The sequence below is a fragment of the Pteropus medius genome, unplaced genomic scaffold, assembly GCF_902729225.1.
Source record: "Pteropus medius unplaced genomic scaffold, Ma_sr-lr_union100, whole genome shotgun sequence".
In the NCBI taxonomy this organism is placed as follows: domain Eukaryota; kingdom Metazoa; phylum Chordata; class Mammalia; order Chiroptera; family Pteropodidae; genus Pteropus; species Pteropus medius.
The window spans coordinates 5,927,984-5,949,767 of NW_024344370.1; the positions used below are offsets into that span (position 1 = coordinate 5,927,984).

Here is a 21,784-nt window from a genome sequence, read left to right on the forward strand (position 1 = left end):
GATTTCTTACCTCGAAATAATGATATTGTGGACTTTTTAAAAAATTTATTTTTATTGAGATATAATTGACAAATAACATTGTATAAGTTTAAGTATACAACATGTTTTACTTGATACATTTATATTTTTGATATGTTTACCACTGTAGTGTTAGCTAACACCTCACATAATTATCATTTCTTTTGTGCGATAGGGACAATTAAGATCTAGTTAGTCTCTTAGCAACTTTTAAATTTATAATGCAGTGTTGCTTTTCATAATGATATTCTGGACTTCGACAATTTACCAACTCACTATCAGAAATTAGGTTCAACTTCCCCTATAACCAACTCCAAGGCCATGTAAGAGAATAATTTTTCCATAATTACTGTGAATTCCTGGAGCTGCCTTTCTCATGCATTTCTTATCATGTATTACTTGAATTCTGCTCCCTTTTTAGTCGATACCTAAAACTCAGCCCTATCCCAATTTTTATAAGTCTACTCACACCCAAGGGTTTCATGAGTTTAGTCACTCTCCAGAAGTTACTGGGTGGCAGGCAGTGTTATAGCACAGGTCATATCACAGGATATGTGGCCTTTGATTGCATTACCCTTCCCACAGCCTCTCCAGACCACAGAACACTTCTATCTGCACGCAGGTCCCTTAGGGCCTCAGCTTTTATCCTAAGAGGTATTTTGATGAATGTTCTTTGTTTCAGTTCATATTTGATATGAGAGAATAATTATAAAGTGTTCATTTCAACAATTATGAAATTTTACAGAGTGAAAGTGTTAGGTGTCAAAATCTCTCGTCCCGTAAAGTTAGGAAATGAAATGAAGCATATTCTATAAAATTGACAATTTCTATTTCAAAGAGTAGCATCACTGGGAGTTGGTGAAGAAAATGAACGGCTTGTATATCATTTCAGTGCAACAAGAAGAATAACAAAGATAATGATGGAGGCTGTAATCAAGAACTTAACACATGCCAACGATTTTACTTTGATTATCTAACTCATTTCTATTTTATAGATGAAAAAATTTCAGCTTAGAATAATTAAAAACAAAACAATACAAAACCCATGCCCAAATTTACATGAGTAGCAGACCCGAAATCCTTCTCAGGCAGCCTGACCATAGAGTGTGTGCTCTTTATCCATATTTATATCACACAATAATAGAGAGTACACTTTTTCACAGATGTGTCTGTATGCACATAATTTCAGAATGTCTAGAAAAGAAGTGGAATGGTGTTTTTCTACCTCTTCTCACACTATGATTCATATGGCCTGGATGACCAGTAGCTAGGCACTCATTGGCATCCTGGGACTGCAGTAATGACCCTCTGGCTTCAACATTTGTGAGGATGTGCTGGAGCTGCTGGGACCAGGGCTCCGCTTCATTGCAGCTGTCAGTATTGCATCACTGGAGTCCAGAGACCTCTCCTAGCCACTCTGTTTCCCTTCCCAGAAGACCTTGTTTACACTCTTCTCTCTTTGGTCTGGACCTCCCCTTTACTCTGTGCAGCACAGCCCCCTCATAGGCTCTTTCCCCTCTGTGAACCTTCTGTAACTACGCCAGGAGTGAACTATAGTGTGGCTGAGGACAATGTTCTTTGATACTAATAGGGACCATTTTTACATGGTTTGATAAACTTCATTTCCTTTTACTTAACATTTAGCAATATATATCTATAGGTGTCAAGGGAGATTAAAAAAACATTATAATGAATTTTAAAATATATCCAATTTAAGTCATGCCTCTCCTCAACAAAGTAATAGATTTTTCCTAAAGCAAAAAGAAGAAACACCCTTATGTCTTCCATATTCTCCTCTGTGATTGAATTTTGAGGCTTGTTCGTTTGGTGAAGGGAAAGGTAGACTAGCTGAGCCTGTGTCCATGACTCTTGAAGAAAACATTAGTCCACGTAGTAAGGTCTCAGTACAGGCTCAGAGAAATCAAGACACCCTGTTGAAAAACAAGGACACCTCTACTTTAGCTTCCTCTCAAATACTCTTAATTTAATCTTTTAAATGGGGATAATGACTTTGAGTTTCCTGTTTAGTATGTAAGGAGCTTGGATGTTGTCACTCTCATTTTCACACAAGAAAAAACCTGAACAAACTAAAATTTAACAAGTCTTCTTAGATTCATCAGAGAATTGAGGTCACAGGGAAAACTGCTGCCCCCCAAATTGGAGAGACAGGCTGATACAGAGAAGCATAATTTATTGGAACAGAAGTCTCCGTGGAAACCAGTACTGGGAGTAAGAAAACCTAAACTGTAGTTGATGAATTGCTGGAGGCAATTGTGAAAAAAGTCTAAGAGATAAAAACTCTGGGGGCCCGGTTTTAGGGGTTGCCTACACTTTTGTGAATTTTATCTTCAGGAGCTTTATCAAGTTCTTACAGTGAAGTTTGGAGAAAAATCCCCTCATGTTTCTGGTAGTAGCCTTTTAAAAATATACCCAGAGCATAGTGTTTGTCTAAGTAAGTTTGATAGCGATATATGGGGACGGTGAAAGGAATAAGTGCGCTAATATAAAACACACAGTACAGTGCCTGTAAGAGCTGTCGTGGCAGGTATTTTACCATTCTATGCATAATCTGTGAGTTATCCACATCTGCTAAAGAAGTTATGCAAGAGATGGAGATCCAGAGACAGTTGGAAAGTAGTACAGTGAAATTTAGCTTGAGGAGTACCTTTAAGACATACAGTGACTTGTCTCTTGGAAACATTACCGTAATTTGGCATGTCATCATCGACATTCTCCTGTGAGTCCCGTGAAATAATAATTCCTTCCTTGCTAACATAAAGAGACAAAGACGATTTCTGCATACTGCCCTACTTTTCCAGGCCCTTTATTTCAGAAGCCAGGGTTGGAATTATGTCTTGTAGTACCTTGGCCGATTCCAGTTCCCTGGACGGCATCCTCTCTGCTCAATGGTAATGTGTCCTCAGGACACTAGGAGTGTTTTATTGCATCTCAACTGGCTCTTGCCAGAGCAAACAATAGCAGACACATAGAGAAATTGCTGGCTGGAAACTGCAAAGAGCATCACAATTCCAGTCTATCTGAAAGACAAACAGGGAGACAGCAAACTGAGCACAGACAGGGACCTTCACTAGGAGAAGCCACCTAGAAGCCAGATGATGGACGTTTGGAAATCCTAACTTCTAATGTTTTCTTTCTTGGTTTTAAAGTTGTAGTCTTTACATTGGAACTCTCAGGAATAATTCTTTTTATTTTTTAATTTTATTTTCCCCCAAGTAATAACAATTGAGATTTGAAACTACTTTATGTATTTCTACATATCAAATACATACGTCCCATCCTTACTTTCAACCCATCCAATTTTAAAGACTTGCATTTTCTTTTTTTGGATAATTTACCCTAATTTTTCCTCCCACCGACCCTCAGGCTATTATCAGTAGGAGTAGCTAGAACATAGTACAGTTAAAATGACTTATTTTTATTTTTCTATTAGAGCCACAAAATGGCTTAGATCAAATTAGATTCTTAAGTGCCCAAGGGGATCCTTGAAAATAATTTGCTTTTCCCATTTATTTTAAAAAACAAATGTCAAAAATTCTGAAGTAGGCTGTGGTTGCATGTGTTAGTCAGAGGTAATTTGTTTGGTCCCTGGTCAATGGGACTTCTGAGGAAATTAGAATTGAAATTGGAAATGACACATCAATTAAGTCCATGATCCATTAACCTGCTATTGAACCAGAGCATACATAGAGGGTAGCACAGTACCTTTCCAAGGCACCAGCTCTCAGAGGTTAAGGATTTGTTCAAAACTTTCCAAATCCTTAATGACATATTGTAGAGGTCTTATCCATAGATTTATATATTCAATGGGATAAAAAGTTCATTGTTATTCATCTATAATCTGATTAGCATTTTGATCAGTGTCTTAAATGAGTATATTAAATTATACTCATCAAGCAAAAATGACACATTATGGAATGGATAACTAATATTTTTGATGAAAGGACATAAAATTATCAGATCAGAATCAAATTGCAAATCAAAACAAAAAAATGAAATATAATAGGGTACATGTAAAGGTTGACATGTCCATTAAAAAATAAGTTACCCAAGTATGGGATGGGGCTAAGGGAGACCTATGTTTATCACAATTAATGTGCAAAAAGTACTGAGCATTTTAGGATACTTTGCTGTTTAAGTCAATTGTGATAGGACATGATAGTCTCATTTTATTCTGCACTGACCAGATAAATATTTTGAATATTGCAACCAATTGCAGGAGTCACACATGTGACTTTGACAACTGGAAAATTGTTCATTTTAACCCAGCAGGATGTGTGGGGGTATTTCAGACATGTCCTGAGATACTAAAGAGAGAGAAGCTAAAGCAGTTGGGATCATTCAAGCAGAAGGAGATAAAGCTTATGGGGCCATGATTGGTTCCTAAGACACCTGAAGTTCTTTCAGATGGGAGAGGAATCAACTCTCTCTTGATTCATCAGGCAGAATCTAGAACAGATGGGCAGAAGCTATAGAGAAGATTTTAACTCAAATCTAAGAGAGAAATTTATAACAAATGCAGCTGCTCAGCAGTGAAGTAGGCTAATTCACAGCCTAGTAAACTTTCTGTCACTCAGTATGAAGGGCTAGGCTACCGTACTAATCTGAGATGCTGAGATATTGGCAAAAGAGACTCTTGGGGTGAGTGGGAAGTTGGACTACCCTGATGATTTTTTCTAGCTCTACGATTATTATTGTTTTGGATATTAATTCAAAATTAATGTAATTTAAAGAGTTATCTTTTATATATTTTTTTATGAAATTCAACTTGCTCTGTGGGAGGTTATTTGATGACCACGCATGTTTTCAAATTTCAACTATAAAACTTTTGAAAATGTTCATGACTTAATATTTAGAGTATCAGTAAATTTACATAGTAACTGTCTATACTTTCCTTTGACATTTATATACTGTCGAATTGCTTCATTTCTGTTCTGAGCAAGGCATTAGGACAAGCCAGGATTTATTTCATTATTCTAAAGTTTAATAAAATACATATACATACCTAATGCCTATCTTTTTGGCTCTCTGTGAATCTTATTGAGGATATCAATCAGGAAATAGTAAAAAAAAAAAATCTTCCAGAATAGTGGGTTAGGAAACTTTTCGAATTAATGTTTTAGAGGCTCTGGATCTACATATCTAGCAGCTTTGTCCTCCCTCATCCCAGACACCCTGTGTGCTCCCCTCACCTCCTTTGCAGCCTATACAAGGTATATCAGCCCTTGAAATTGAACACATTCAATTTCTCATATTGTTTTCCCCATCTAAATCTCCACAGTTATATTCAAAAAGTCTATATTGTTGATATCTATATTTCTACAGATTTTGGAATCAGTCTAATTTTGGAATAGGACTTGGTATTGATAGCAGCAGAAAATTTATTATATTTTCTTTTGAGGCAACCCAGAGATCCACAGAACTCAGTTGGAATACCACCTTAGGGTGGTAGGGTACAATACATGGTAGGCCGTCAGGCTGAGTAAATGAGCATCTCTAAGAAACTTGTAGTGTCCGTTTTCTGACTGTGCCTTAGCAAACATTCTTAATCCAGAAGATGGGATCTGGGATGGTTCATATAAAAGATGGTAAAAAGATCTTAATGAAGGCCATTTGCACCCCTGGTTGCACTTAGGAGGTCCATAAGGGGTGAGTGTTAATTGTTAAAAAGACTATGTCTACAGGAATGTGAGTGCCAAAAAAACACACATTTATCTGGCTTTCTGGAGTATCAGGAGTCATCAAAGCAAGATATCATTGTTTAAAATGATAGTCAAGAATTATAATCCTGTTTTTGTCCTTGGCTGGTGCTTGTGTTGGGAGAGGTTTATCTTAGCATGTAGACTCCCAGGCCAGAAAGGAAAGTGATGATATATGCCTGTTATAGTGGCCCAATTTTGCCCACTGGCAAACACTTGTTACAAGTTGTAACTACTGAGGACATCAGTGTGGTTACATGGACTTAATAAGAGAAATGCTTAAGTTTATATTTAATAAAGTATGAAATGCAATTAGAATTTTTATTGTTTTTAAATTTTATAATATATACAGATTTTTTTGTCCTTATTCATATATATATATAATTGGGTTCCCTTATTAGCAATAAATATTTGCAAAAAGGGAATATGTTACCATTTCTCTTTCTCTCTTTCCCTCAGTTGTCTATAAACATACACACACTTGACTTTAACATCCATCGTTATCTTAGATAAGGCTGAGCACTATTTACTGTTTATTTCCTATTTCTAGTGCTCCATTATCTGCTAGAGGTTCTCTCTTTGCTATCCCCCATAAGAAGGTTGTAATTGTCAATTAGACTATGGGAAATGAAAAAAGACTATCTAGCCTAGCACTATTCATTAGACCTTTCTGCACTTCTGACAATGCTCTGTACCTGTGCTGTCAATATGGTAGCCGTTGGCTACCTGTGGCAATTGTGCACTTGTAATATGACTAGTGTGACTGAGAAACTAAATTTTAAATTTTATTTAAGTTTAATTAATTTAAGTATAAAAAGGCACATATGACTAGTGGCTACCTTATTGGGCAGCACAATAATTGCCAAAGAATTCATAGCATCAGAAAAGTTAATAAGTGAATGTACTAATCAGTGTGACTCACCATTCTAAATTCTTCTTTTCTATATTGAGCCAAATGGTACTTAGAAGTAATGCAGTGTTATTTTTGGTAGATGTTAGGATGATCGTTCCCCCCCACCAAAAAAGAGAAAAAAATAAAAATATCTACATCTACCTGAAGCATTTGTAATTAATAATAGAGATCATTCTATGTGTTATGCCAGGTGATTTACACATTTGCTTTACAGATATAAAGCATTTATATCTGTATATTTCACAGGCATTCTGTTAGGTAATATTTTTTTTCATGTGAAAGAGGAAAGTGAGGTATACCAATTTAAAAATAACAAACTCAAGGTCAAACATCTAGTAAGTGGTAGAGCTGAGGTCTGAATATGGGCAGGATTCTTCATTGATAAATCTCACAATGACTATTTCCCACATCACCTTTTAGAGTGTACATGCATATCTTCCTAGTCCTCATTGGGAAATAGCTTGGAGGTTGAGAACATGAGCCCTGGCACCGCACTGCCTGATTTGAATCCTGCCTCTAATACACATCACTTGTATGAAATTGAGTATATGACCTGATATTTCTAAGCCTCAGTTTTCTCCTTTTAATATGCAAATAATAAAAGAACCTACCTCATGGGGTTGTTGTGAGGGTTAAATAAATTAACAGTTCCTGGAACATTGTTTGAACCATATATACTTGCCATCATCATTATTTTTAATTTTAAAGAGATTGCCATTTATGTTCAGATGTTGATTGAATGTGATATTAATAGATGAAATAGAGATATGATTTGACTATGCTTCCCTAGAAAATAAGAGACACTCTAATAATTCAGATACTTCAGTAAGAAACACCCTGCTGTTCAGTCACTTTGGTGTCTCCATCACTGGGATTATAAAGTTACAGAGCCCACATGCCTTGGCCAATTCCTCATATCTTTGCTTTTCATGTTACCCTTATAGATGTCCCCTTTGGTGTCTTTGATTGGTTCTGAATGCTGAGCAGTGACAAACACCAACACAGCTGGAAAGAACTGTAAGATTTGCTGTTCTGTCTTCCAGCAGGGAATTATTGCCATGGATACCAGCATCAGAGGAAGACTGGGGAGCACTCTCAACTTGTCTCTTGAGTGGTCTGACATCTGTTTCTGGCAAAGCCAATAATGAGCATGCTGCTAGCTTCATCTCAAATGGGAGACTGATCCACACCTCTTTTGTTTTTACCACAGATGGCCTCTGCCCAAGATGCCAGGTATGGCCAGAAAGACTCATCTGATCAGAACTTTGACTACATGTTCAAGTTGCTCATCATAGGCAATAGCAGTGTGGGGAAAACATCTTTTCTGTTCCGTTATGCGGACGACTCCTTTACATCTGCATTTGTCAGCACAGTTGGGATCGATTTCAAAGTAAAAACTGTATTCAAAAATGAAAAGAGAATCAAGCTTCAGATTTGGGTAAGTGACTTTGAACTGATAGTGTTCTTCAGTCTAGGGCATTGAACATATATGTATATAAGAAAAAAAGCTTTCTGCCTTGTTCTGCCTCCATAGGGTTCAGAAGCCTCCATTTCCAGGTTCTTTGCTGTCGATCATTCTGTTTCAAAGACAGTAGAGTGATGCCTCTCCAGGTTTTGGAAACTGCATTATGTCTTGTTGTCAAGTGATGCTTCTTAAGGGTCTACAGAAAAGAGAAAATCTAAATGTCTGTTGTGTTGGGCAAGTCTATGAATCCTCTGTGCCACTTTTCTCATCCACAAAACAGGCAGAGACGACCTAGACTTTTAGGTCACAGGAAGCACTTTGTTCTGGGTGATGAAAAAGAAAGCTTAAGTTAGTTGTTTCAAAAATTCCCAGTATAACTTTGCACGTGGTCTATTCGTACTCCACAGAATTCGCGTTCTCAGCTCTAACAGTTATGCTTATCTACACAAACAAAACAGGACAAATGAAATGAAATATTTATTTTAAACAGAGTTTTTCCCAAGGCAAAAGTTCTCCAGTAAGTTTTGAGACCATTTTGCTAGCTTTCTGCCCCTCCCCAGCCCCCTGCAGAAAATCAGAGATTCCTTAACTAAATTGTTCAGATAAAGTGAATAGCAAGCGAAAAACAGAAGAAAAATGTGTGTAGGTAGCAGGTTTAAGGTAATATAAGAGATGAAGTAACCAAAAAGTTTACACCAAGAAATGATTATGTACTAAACATTTTATGTACATGATATAATGTATGGGTACAATGGTAGAATGTTTTCCCAGTTAGTTCTGGCCCCCTTTTCCTATTCATTTGTACTTATTCATTTGTACCTCTGCCACTCAAATTGATTTGAGCTGTACCCACTTGACTTGAGGCATTTACCAAGAAGTGAGGTTTCTACCTTCTTCTGAGACAATTCTGATATCTACTACTATTTGGTGCTGGTTCCAGGGTTGATCTGTAGGGCCAATGATAACCTTCCCTCCTCAAATATAGAAAGTTGAAAGAGACAAATTCTGGGGTAAAGTATTTAAACTTTTTTAAAACAAAAGAACCCTTTACTAAAATATTTATATAAACTAGGTAACCTTTACATACCTTAAAGCTCTTAGGGGTAAAATTTAAAGATGCAGATAAATACATAGACAGGTATCCTCTTACGTAGTTTACAATAGATTATAACTCTTTTACTTATTCTAACTCCAGAGTCTTCAAGTCTAATTAGAACTCAGGTAAAAACTTAGAAATGTAGGCCTAGTACCCTTTGCTTTATATTAAGAAGTCTTCTTGAATATGGTGTTGTTTTTGTGAAGATGGCAACCTTAGAAGATGTATTCTGGAATGTTAAAGAAAATGTTTTTGAAAGAGTTTTATCATCTTAATGAATGGAGGCATGCAGGGAAAGATATGATAAGGAATAACAGGGTGTTATACCTCACTATAGGTATGACCACAGTAATTCTAGGGATTTTTGCTTCATGCTGCAATGTAAGTATGCTGGAAAATATTTAGTTGTATACAGTTCTTATTGTGTAAGGACTTCAACAAATCATTTATTTGGAAATGTATTTGAAATGGACAATTTGTCATTTAATTGCATTTAATTACCAATTAACTATTTTTCACAACTTATGGTATTTTTATATACTTATATTAATGTATAAAGAATTTATTAAGATGTCCACGGTCATCTTAGCCTATACTACAGTTTGTTTCTACTTACAACACTTTTGACACCAAATGTGTGGGTTTGGAAGACCAAGCAATTCTTTAATTCTCTGAGGACACTGACTGGCTGTCCTTCAATTTAATTCAATTATGACACTAACTATCTGGAGTTAGCAAAGACTCCACAGGTAAGAGCTCAGTTTCACAAGACTGCCTCTCCCCCCACTTCGGAGACAAACCACAAGTCTGGGCCACCTGTACTTCTGAACTATAGGCTATGAATTGGGAGTCTCCACAACCCCATCCCTCAGGGTCAATAATTTGCCAGAACAGTTCACAAAACTCAAGAAAACAATATACTTATTATTATTAGTTTATTATAAAGGATACAATTGAGGGACAGTCAAATGCAAGAGAAGCATAGGGCAAAGCATAGGGCAGGCCTCTATGGATGTTGCTTCCATGTCCTCTCTGGGCATGTCACCCTCCCAGAACCTTGATGTGTTCGCCAATCCAGGTGCTCTCCAAGCCTCATCCTTTAGGAGTTTTATAGAACTTCCATTTTACACAGCCTTGATTGATTAAATCATTGGCCATTGGTGATTAACCTGGTATTCATCACCTCTTTCTTCCTGGAGGTCAGAGGGGTGGGGCTGAAAGTTCCAACCCTTTTATCACATGGTCTGTTCAACCAGACCCCATGCTGAAGCTATCTCGGGGCCTACCAAGAGTCACCTCATTAGTGTAAACTCTGATAAAGTGGAAAATTCTGATATGATTGAAAGAGGCTTGTTATGAATCACAAAAGATGCTCTTTTCACCCCTGTCACACAGGGAATTCCAATGGTTTTAGAAGCTCTATTCCAGGAATGTGGAAGAAGACCAAATATGTACTTTTTCTTATATCACGCTATCTCAGCCTATTATATTTTAGAGGAAGAGAAGCAAAATGATTTCATAGTTATGAAAACCATTGTGAATGAGTTCAGTGCATTATTACCTTTACCAAGCAAGATAGGCTGTAGAGATTGATGATTCTGATCACTATACTAATATTAAACTGCCCATAAATAGAACTACTTCCAGATTAGGAATCCACGATATAGAGAGGTCAAGTAATTTGACTTTACCTTATAGTTAGTGCCAGAGTACAGTTTACTAAAATCCAATGTGATTGCTGCTATACCAAGTTCACTCTCAAGGTAAGTGCTATATTATGACAGTTGTGATAAACCTCACACCTGATTGCCAGTGGACTCCATCAGGCATAGGAGCATCAAATTTGAAGCTGGATTTCAAGTAGCATTTCTAAAATGTCAGGAGAGAGGAGCCTGAATGGAAAAACTCACATTTTTTACTTGATGGTTTGATTTTTGCCTGTGCTGTGAAGGGGTTGTCTGAGTCCACAAAATGAATTATTGGATTTTCAACAGTCCATATTCAAATAAAGCATTTTAATGGCTACTAGAAACATTGATATTTCTGGACATGTTACAGATACTTCTCTGTGGAAGTTCATTATTGCTTGGCAATAAACTCGTTTATTAGCAATATCATCCATTTGTACTTAGTTACAAACTGTGTATTCTATGAGTGTATTTATGAATCCCCCATCCTGCACTGTGCTAACAGTTCTTATTGCACTTTTATTATCATTTATATGATTCTCAAATCAGAATTTTTCAAAATTTTGGAGATTACATGTATTTGGGCTGGTTATTTGGTTATTTTGTGTGTAATACTGTTATGAATATATTGGGGAAAAATTTAGTATGGTTTTTCACTTTAATTATAGAAAAATATTTCAAAGCTGGGGTCTATAATATTTTGCTTCTAATTTAAAAAAGTAGTTTAACATTGAGAAATGCCATATAGAGTGAATTTCCTCCCTGTGAGAAGATTGAAAATAATATAGTATCCCCTACTAAGATTATCTTCTTTGTTAGTATTTTCACTATTTATTTTCAGTATCTAGATAACTACTATAAGAACATTGAGCAATCTGCAAAGTAAAGACTGATAGTAATTTTTGAAATTAGACTGTATAGGAAGCCAGACTTGACAGTGGTTCCCCTTAATAAATGGTAATTTCCTTTGTTTAAAGAAAGCACATGGATCTTTTTTTTCAGTTGAGTCTACATTGTTCAAGCCTTGAAATCAGGATTGATTCTAACTAATAGAAGATTTAGCTTGAAAAATCTATAGCTTAATTAGAGAATAGAGGTTTAAAAATGGACAGAAGGGCAAGCAAGCAGAGGGATTACTGTTTCCTTAAAATTATAACAAGCATTTTATCATTTGCATTCTTTTTCTCACTGTTACCTTTCACTACTCCTTGTCTTCCCCCGCTCTCCCCATACACACACAAACTTCCCTTCTTTATTTCTGAGCTCTGACCAGGCTTAGTTAATAGGAAACTTATTCTCAGGGTGTTCAGAGGCCAGGGCTGCCATATTCGGATACACAAGTTGTGTACAGAACAAGGGCACCAGCCAAGGGGTCAGGTGGAGCTGCTCTCAGGCCAGAGTTCCACCTGCTGAGCTGGGCTTGGCTCCAGGAGGGGCTGCCTTTGCCCTTTCACAAAGGCGTCATCTGCTTGTCAAGCATGTGCTTCTGGCCACACGCAACCAAAGGGATTCTGATTCTCATTCTGCAATCATATATGCAGGCAGTAACTATGTCACAGTCTAAGGCAGAAGATGGTTGAGTAAACCAAGAGGATGCAAGCCCTGCTTCCCTAGCCATGGCCTGCAGGAAGAGGACATTTTAAAATATAGGTTTTATTATTATTTAGGTATGGCAAGGCCAATAGATCAGGAGACAACTGCCATTGAAAAGATAGCGTTTTATACTCATAGATCGCTAGAGAGGGCACATGGGCTTGGGGAGGGGTCACACAGGGTATGAGATGGAGAGACAGAAGGGGAAACTGTTAATAAGCGCCTCTATTGTGGTTTCCACAGAAGGAATAGGTGAGTCAGGGTATGCAGGTTTAGGATTAGCCAGTTTGATTAATTTCAGCAGACCCAGGGCATGAGGACTCTCCTTAGTTTTCTGGTACCTGACCCCTGGGTGATTAGGGCAGATGGATAATGACCCAGAGAATGAGAGCCCAATAAGGGAGGTGGTTGGGGGTTGAGCTCTGGATTGTTTGGTTTGCATTTGAAAAGTGAACTCCATTGAGTTGTTTACTGTCTCTAGGATGTGGCTAACTCTGGGGAGGGTGGTCCCTCCAGGGTCCACAGGGCCCCAGATGTCAAAGCATAAGAATATAGAAAATAAAAGACATGCTTAATACAGATGGCGGGTTGTTGGATCCCCAGGGTGGCTTCTGTCATTGATTCCCCTCTGGCAGTTGCTTGTGTTTTCAATAACTCTTATCGCAGGCTCAGTGCATTTCTGGGTCTCAGTATTTGGAGACCTAGGACATTGGGCCAGGAAATGATCTTAACGATTTTCTGGCCCAGCCCCTCATTTGATAATACAACTAATAATAGCATCATTTATTGAACCTTGCATTGCCCCATAAAGTAAGCATTTTATGTTAATATGCATTTTAGAATTTATTTTTTGCAATAACCTCATGAGGGAAAATGATATTATTAACTCTGTTAATAATATGCGAGGAAACAGAATCAGAAAGATAAAGGATTTGCTTAAGGTCACAGCTAGGATATGTCAGAAGCAGTATTCTAACCAGAGCACTGAATCTGAAGCCTGCAGTTGACCACACAGTGTAAATGAGATCTGGGGAGGCCAAGTGATTTGTCTGCACAGCATGAGGGACTGGAACACATTCAACTAACTTCTTGCTATACATTCAGAATGCCTGTTTTCAGTGTCGAGGAAACTTCATTAAAATAGCGCATGGAAGGAAGAAGCTGAGTAAAATGGAATGAATACCTATGGGAAAATACTTCTGTCTGTAATCTCTACATTTGGTGCACAGAAACAGGGAAGTGGAAGGCTATTTTCATTAGATGATCAAGGAGAGTTTATACGAGGCCTAGTCACCCTGCCTACTTATTTAAGTATGGTGTGCAAACCTTCCAGTCTGTTTATAAGGAACCAACATTTTCTGCTTAGACGAGCTCCATAAGAGAACCACTGAAGCCAGTGACAGCTGCCAAGATCATTCCTCGTGCTGTCACTTGTATGCTCTTTTCTTTCCATCACATTTCTTCTTACTTGCATCTGCTTTTCCTGAGAGATTGAGAAAGGCAAGATTTAGTTTAACTCCTGAGAGGAAGCTGATACTATGTGTGAAATGTCAAGATGCATGAAAACATTCATTGTCAGACAGTTGAAAGCAGCAACCCCCGTATCTCACTGAGTTTAAACCAGTCTTCTCAGCATTGACAAAATCTGAGAGATGGTACAAACTTTGTTCCTGGCTTAATAGAGCTTACTGGCTACGTGGGCAGACAGGAAGACAAACATGGGAGAAAGGATTACTCCCTGTATTAGAGGGCGGAGTGGCCCAGCGGCATGAGCAGGGACTTCAGAATGTGGCGATTGCCATTCTAATGCTGACCCTGATCTCACTAGCTGTGTGACCTTAAGATTTAACTTCTTGGAGCCTCTGTTCGTTCACTTGTGAAACAGGAGAAAATAACACCTACTCCTTAGTTGCTAAGTATTTGCAATAATAAATATTTATACCTAGTTCAATGTTTGACATAAAACTAACTTAAATCTTAATTTTCTTCTTTCCTAAATAGTGTATTAACTCTCAGACTTTTGTACTCAATCAGGTAATTTAATCATGTGAAATATTTGTTGGTGCCTACTGTGTGCTGAGTACAGTGTTAGGTGCTGGGGATATAGTAGCAAAGGATGCACAGGGTCTGCTGTAAGGAGCCAGCCATCTGAGTGAGAGTTAGATGAGTGAAGAGAGAAGTTCATCTGCTGTGATAAATGCCCAGGAGGCATGAGCACAAGATACACAGGAAAGATGCCTAACCCAGTCTTGAGGACTCTGAGAAGGCTTTCTGAGCACATCTATATCTGAACCAAGAACTGACAAATGAAAAGGAATTATTTGTTCATTCATTCATTCTTCATTCATTCACTCAGTCAACATTTATTTTTTACTATGTGTCAGACACTGAAAGAATTTGAGATTGAAAGTAAATACATAAAAAATATAGATTGCGATAGTGCTCTGAAGAAATAATCATAGCAATTTGATAAATGAAAAATAGCAACAGGGAAGGGAAGCCTATTTTCGTTAGATGGTCAAGGAGGGTTTATATGAAATAACTGAGCTGAGACCTGGAGGTTAAGAAGGAGCCAGCCATTGGAAGAATAGGGATGAGCTAGCATGTTCTCTCACGTGCTCAAGTTCTCTCTCCCTTTCTCACTCCTCCCCTCTCTCTTCTCCTTCTTCCTCTCCCTCTCCCTTTTTAAAAGCCAGAGTTTTTGTTTTCTGATTTTTTTCCCACCATAGCTTCAAATAGAGTGTTAATTTTCTACTGTTTATCAAATACTGACTTTTCTCACATTTTCCCCTCCATTTGAGAAAGAGTGCATTTAATTATTGGAGCCTGAAGCTTTTACATTTTGGTAAACCTCTTTAAGGAGCACATTACAAAAATAGCTTACTTTTGCAAAAGGAACAAAAAGCAGATGACCATGTGAACACATGACTTGGGAGGAACCTAAAGCTTAATCTTCAATCAGCTTTATGGCCATTCACATCTGCTTTTGCAGAAAATTTCCCTGCGTGTCTGTAGAGACTGAAGGACACATGTGGCTGACGAGAAGCAGTTACGACTAGTGTAGAAGGGGAACATACAGTGGGAACGTGCAGGCAAAAGTGGGTTTAGGCATTGGGGCAGGAGGCTGGATTGGGCAAATATGACTTAACTTTTCTAAGCATCAGTTATCTGATCTTGGGAATGGCGGGGTGGACTCAACTAAAACAAAAACAGAATTGCCATTCAGTGATCTCTAATGTGCCAGATATAGTTGTATGTGTTTACAGGTATTAAGTCATGTAATCCACCCAAGAACACATGAGATAGATGCTGGTCTATCTTCAGTTTACAGATGAGGAAACTGAGGCACAGAGTGTGGATAGTTTTTCCAAGGCCACATAGCTAACAAGGAGTTAGTAGATTTGAGTGTGAGCCCCACCTAGTTCTGGAGCCTTTTCTCTTAACTCATTCTACTACATCCTTTCTCTGTAAGTGCCATTTTTGAGTAATTGCTCTGGACCAGCCACTGAGCATATTTTATTTTTAATACTTACAACTACCTCAAAATGTTGGTATTAATATAGGTCTTTTTAAAAGTATGAGGAAACCAAGACTCAGAGGTTAAATAATTTCTTCCTGATCACACAGCTCTTTTGTGCCTTTAGAATAACTTTAAACTTTATAACTCTCTAATTTAAAAAAAAATCAGAAAGTATCCAATAATCAATGGAGAAAATTTTTTTCTAGAAATGTATTATGACAATATATTCCATCCAGATTGATAGATCTTGTGATCTTCCATTCAGCCTAGTTCCTTCATTGACTTCTCTCCTGACTACTACTCTCAAATCTTCTAAAAATGGGAATACCCTCTTTGGCAGCAGAGAATGGAAATTCGAAGTGAAGTTTCAGATAATTGTATATTTAAATGGCCAAAACTTTAAGCAAGTTAAATATTTTAATGAAAATCTGTCTAACATGTCTTGCACATTTACTTACCTTCGGGGGACAAAAACTAAGAACATGAATGATAAGCCCACTTGTCTTGGACTTTTGGGATTGTAAGTCCTTTGGGGAGGGCTACTCCATTCAGTGGTCACAGTATAGGACATTTTCTGTAGTCTTAGGTTTATGGGTTTTTTTTCTTTCTTCAATATCACTCTGTCTCTCTTCATGTTTCTAGTTGCTTTCTTCTCCCCTTCTAATTTTTTACTTAATGTTATGCTTTTTCTGTAAATGAAATTCACTGTCATTAGCTGAATTAAAGAAAAATGATTCAGAGTGAGAGATAGAGAATCTTTTTTATTAACATGCACAAGTTTTGGTGTATTGGGTGCGGAAGGTCTAATTCGACCTCACAGAAGCCCCGTTTTACTAGTGTATTATTATCTCCATATATTTATCAACTAAAATGTTAAATCTGCCTGAACACACTGCTGTTAGTTTTACCTTAGGCTTATTCTAGACTTATTTTTATCTGTTCTCCTAAGACGACAATATCACATAGTGGTTTTGTGATTAAAATGCTCTCCAAAGCCAAGATCTGCAGTTCAAATCTTTTTTCTAAGACTTACAGGTGTTGTGACCTTGGGCAAGTTATTAACTTATCTGTATCTCAGTTTTTCTATCTGTGAACTGGGGATAATAATAATGCTTCACTTACAGTCTTTTTGTAAAGATAGAAAAAAATATTTATAAAGTTCTTAGCATAGTACCTGACACATGGTATGTGCTAAATAAATCATTTTTATTTCTCTCAACCTCCTGTATTTAAACGATATTGACCTCACCTGTCTAATTTCATACTTCTGGAACTGCAAATAGACTTTTTGGGCCAAAAATTGACATAGTTCTGATATAGACAGACATTTTGATGAAGAAATTAATTTTAGTGTCCTGACATAGTAATGAAATATACAAGCGTATCAACAAAGTGAAACATCTTCCGGACACCTGGGTTCCTCTCACCAGCTACTGATAGATTTTAATATGCCTAAGTGCAGTCAGCTGTGTTTTTGAGGTGTTTCGTAGCCATCTGTGCATTTACATAGAGTCATCAATTGCACAGGGAAGGCAAACCCATACAGCTTGTTTATTAAGTGCTCATAAAATTGATGTCCTGCACTATAACAAAATAATTATAAATCATTGGATCCATGGAGAGCTGTTATTAAAATAAACATTGAGATATAATTTCCTCAGGATATTGCCTAGTGATACTGGCAGCTTCTAAGATGTGGCTGTGTCTGTGTTATGAGTATCACCAAGTCGCTCATTGTTAATTTTCTATTGATTTGTTTAAAGTGATACTGAACTGACGAGTTGTTCTAGCATTATATAAATAGCTTAAATCTGGGTACAAATGATGCATTTAATTACTCCATATTTAGTTCTCAAGTAGATTTAAGGAAAAAGTACAGTATTTCGCAAATGGAATAGTACTTATTTTTAGTGTTAGGAATTTTTTCCCTTCCACTTTTGCTCTCATAACACTAATTTTGCTAGTCCTGAGCATTGCCACAGTGGCAGCTAAGCCAGCAAGATAAAATAGCAAGTGTGAACATCAGCTGATACAAATCACTTTGTTCAACCCACTGACCGATAATGAAGAAACCAAGAAGTTGACAGTGTTTGAAAACAACTTAAACAATCTCAGAATGTCTATAGAGCATCATGTGCAAAACTATAGATTATAAACTGAAAAGTACAAAGAGACATAAAAATAAAAAGAAGTGGTTGAAAATATCAACAAGGTTTCAGAGAGAAACACACTGGGTGATTTAGGAGAGTTTAATGATTTTACAAAGGTACGTGCAGGGTCTTGAGAAGCAATAAGGGATGGTGCAGACCCCAGAGCCAGTACCACCTCTTGGACTGAAGGGATGGGGGCTGGGAGCTTGCAGGGCGGGGGGCGGAGGGAAGCTGTCACTGTAGCGGTAGGAGAGGGCCTGAAGCCTTGGTCTTTAGAAGAACACAGCCTCTGCTAATCAATGGCTCAACAGGGAGGGGCCAGGAAAGAAATGCCCTGACTTCTCATTCCTCCTGCCCTGTGCCTGTCATTGGCTGAATTCTCCTTTCCTGGTAGCCTGTCTTAGCAGTTTTAGGGGTTCATACAAATTAACCTCCTGGAACACAGAGTAGCATGGATTTGATGGGATCTGGAAAGGCAAAGGCATATATCCAGGACAATAAAGAACATAGTTTTAGATTAATATTTTCTATATAAAACAATTTGGTTATCAAATAAGAAGGTACAGAGCTCAAGTACACTTTTTGGGAATTTGAATCATAGATATTACATGACGTTATTTTCATATAGTCATACTCCTGATACTTTGAATAATATGGTACATCTCACAACTTTCGTTCATATGGTTCTCCCTATTTTAATGGGCATTTATTGGATAAATCTATCAAAAGTTCAAGATATTGCTAAAGACTTGACTCTTTGAACACATATATGGCCATTAATGTCTGCTTCATAAGGATATTATTAATTTTCACTCAAATTGGGTGACTATATGCAAGAAGTGTGGAACTAAATGAAAAGCAGCCAAATGAGAAAAGCAAAGGCAATTTATGCTGAGCTTGATAGAGCAAAGGATTCCACCACCATCACTTGTATTTTGACAGAGACTGAAAAGCAGGTGGAGGAGTGGGAAAGCTTTGTAGTGAAGAAAAGGGAAGGCTTCAGGTTTGCTCTGATTGGAGGTTGATGGCAGAGGAAGTTGTAGGCAGACCAATTAGAAGTGGAGCATCCTTTGTGTTTGGTTAGGGGTGCATAGTTGGCTTTCTCCTGTTAGGAAGTGGGGATCAAAATTAGGAGAAGCTGTCAGTTATTAATCAAGTTCTGACCGTTTTGTCCAGTTATGATGGGATTGTCACTAGAGGTAGCAATCTGGCTTCCTGCAAGTCTTATTTAATAGCAAGCTGGTGTCCTGTGCTGTTTATTAGAGATAAGGAGGTTGATTTCCTGGGCAGGTTGCTGCAGGCTGTGGGTCAAAGTTCTGTTTTTATATATGGTCTATCCATTGTCCTTTCGTATATTCAGTCTCACAAGTAAACCAAACAAAAGGCCGGGTTTATAAAAGCAGGAAGAGAGACAGCACAAGGAGAAATAATAGATTTTGGTGTCTGATCATTTTGATTCTGAGCATATTTAATTCTATTATGTCCTAGTTTTATTTTATATAAAATAAGGACAATATTTGCCTTGTAGGGTTGTTGAAGAATAGCCTATTCTGTATAATGTGCCTCATATAGTGTTCTCATATTTTTTGGATCCATTTACACTCTTAAAAATTATTGAGGACCCCAAAGGGCATGTGCGTATGTGAGTCATATCTATTGATATTTACTGTATTAGAAATTAAAACTGAAAAAAGTAAATGTTTATTAATTGATTTCAAAATAAAAATAATAAGCACATTACATATAAACATAAATTACATACAGATGCTCCTTGACTTATGCTGGAGTTACAGCCCTATAAACCCATTGTAAGTTGAAAATATCATAATTGGGAAATGAACTTAATACACTTAACCTACTGAAAATTGTAGCTTAGCCTAGCCTACCTTAAACGTGCTCAGAACACTATATTTAAAAAAATGCTGGTAACACAGTACACTGTAGAATATCTATCAGTTGTTTACCCTCATGATCACTTGGCCGACCAGTAGCTACAGCTCACTGCCACTGCCCAGCATTGAGAGAGTATCCTACTGCAAATCACTAGCATGGAACATGATCAAAATTCAAAAAAGTATGATTTCTACTGAATGCATATTGCTTTTTCACCATTGTAAGACTGAAAAATCTTAAGTTGAACCATCATAAGTCGAGAACCATCTGTACTTTTAATAAAAAAAAACTATATTTTTAAAAACAAAAAAAGTAGAAGAGTGATACTGTTTTACAGTTTTGCAAATCTCTTTAATGTTTACTTTAATAGAAGACAACTGTATTTTCATATCTATTTCCTCATTCCGTCTGTTGCTATATCACATATCATGCAGCCTCTGGAAAACTTCATTGTGCACTTGTGAGAGATGAGAATGAAAAAGCAAATAACACCTTAATATTATATTTCAAATAATTTTGACCTTATAGACCTGAAAGGGCTTGGGGGCCCTCAGACCACATTTTGAGTACCATTGCTCTAGGCTTCAAATAAATTATTAATAATGTCAGCTGAAGATTAAGTTCTGTTGACACATATCTGGAAAGGCACATCTTTATAGGGAGGTACTGGTTTATATTCCCTTATGCTGGCAAATGAAAGAAAGGAAATCTGATAATACGTGCCTTTCCTGGAAGCCAGATTTGAGGCTCAGAGCAAAGAGTGCAAGTCTTTGCAAATGGAGGCTGAACCAGAAGGAAGTTTTTGTTTTCTAGTCGTGTCTGGATGAGAGAATGAGTCAATGAAAACATAAACACACACCTTTTATACCTAGCTATTAACAATATTGCAATAGCAAGTGCAAAGGTCTATAAAGTAGGTCCTGTCCAAATGTGGCTCACTGGGGCAAGAATCTCCCCCAATTCTAGAAAGGGAGGCAAGTTATGAGTGTGATGAATCCTAACCCCAACCCCTACTTAGTTTACAAATTGGGCAACTGAGTGGAGAAACCATCTGATTTCTTGGCAAAATTTTCAGAGGGAGCATTGCTCATGAAAACAAGCTCCTGGATTCTGAACTCCTAGTCTTTCAAAGTTTATCAGAAGCTAAATGTTAATTTACATTTAGTTATTCATGACTGATAGAGTGTCTCAAATATCCTAAGGGTATTTGAAATTTAAAACAATAACTTGTTAACTAAAGGAATGACAGAGCTTTTAGCAGCAAGTGTCAGGGTAGGGTCTCCTTTCCTGCATGGACCCTGCAACTTAGACCAACTCTGTGAAGGGCTGATCCAGACTCTCAAGGTAGAGAATGTGCTGATATAAATCACTTTATTTCATTTTAGCCAGACAATTTCATAACTACCAATTTGTGCCTCTTTTAAGAAAAAGTATAGTAGTGTTCTTTTCCCTTTCCTTTCAAATTTTGCAAAGCAATTAACCTTTGGGTCAATACAAAACTCAGAAAATTTCATTTCCACTTCTGAATTCTTCACAAATTTATAGTCAATTGGAAACAAGAGATAGAGAATTGAAAGTGTTTTTTTTCATTTTGCTCTACGTTACAGGGTCTGTAGGTCTGGTTTTAAAAGTGATATTCTAAATTGAGTTTTATAATAACATAGCTCCCTAGAACTGAAGGCAGAGATGAAAGAATGGAGGCTCCTTATTTTACCTTGACTGATAAAAGCC

General features: G+C 37.2%; 1 protein-coding gene across 2 annotated transcripts in view; it reads left to right on the forward strand.

Moving 5' to 3' along the window:
- Positions 1-21,784, forward strand: part of RAB3C (RAB3C, member RAS oncogene family) — a 233,697-nt gene that overhangs the window by 12,921 nt on the left and 198,992 nt on the right. For both annotated transcript variants that reach the window (XM_039869985.1, XM_039869984.1), the window contains exon 2: positions 7,859-8,086. In XM_039869985.1, coding sequence (XP_039725919.1) covers positions 7,859-8,086 — 228 coding nt within the window. The remainder of the gene's footprint in view (positions 1-7,858; positions 8,087-21,784) is intronic.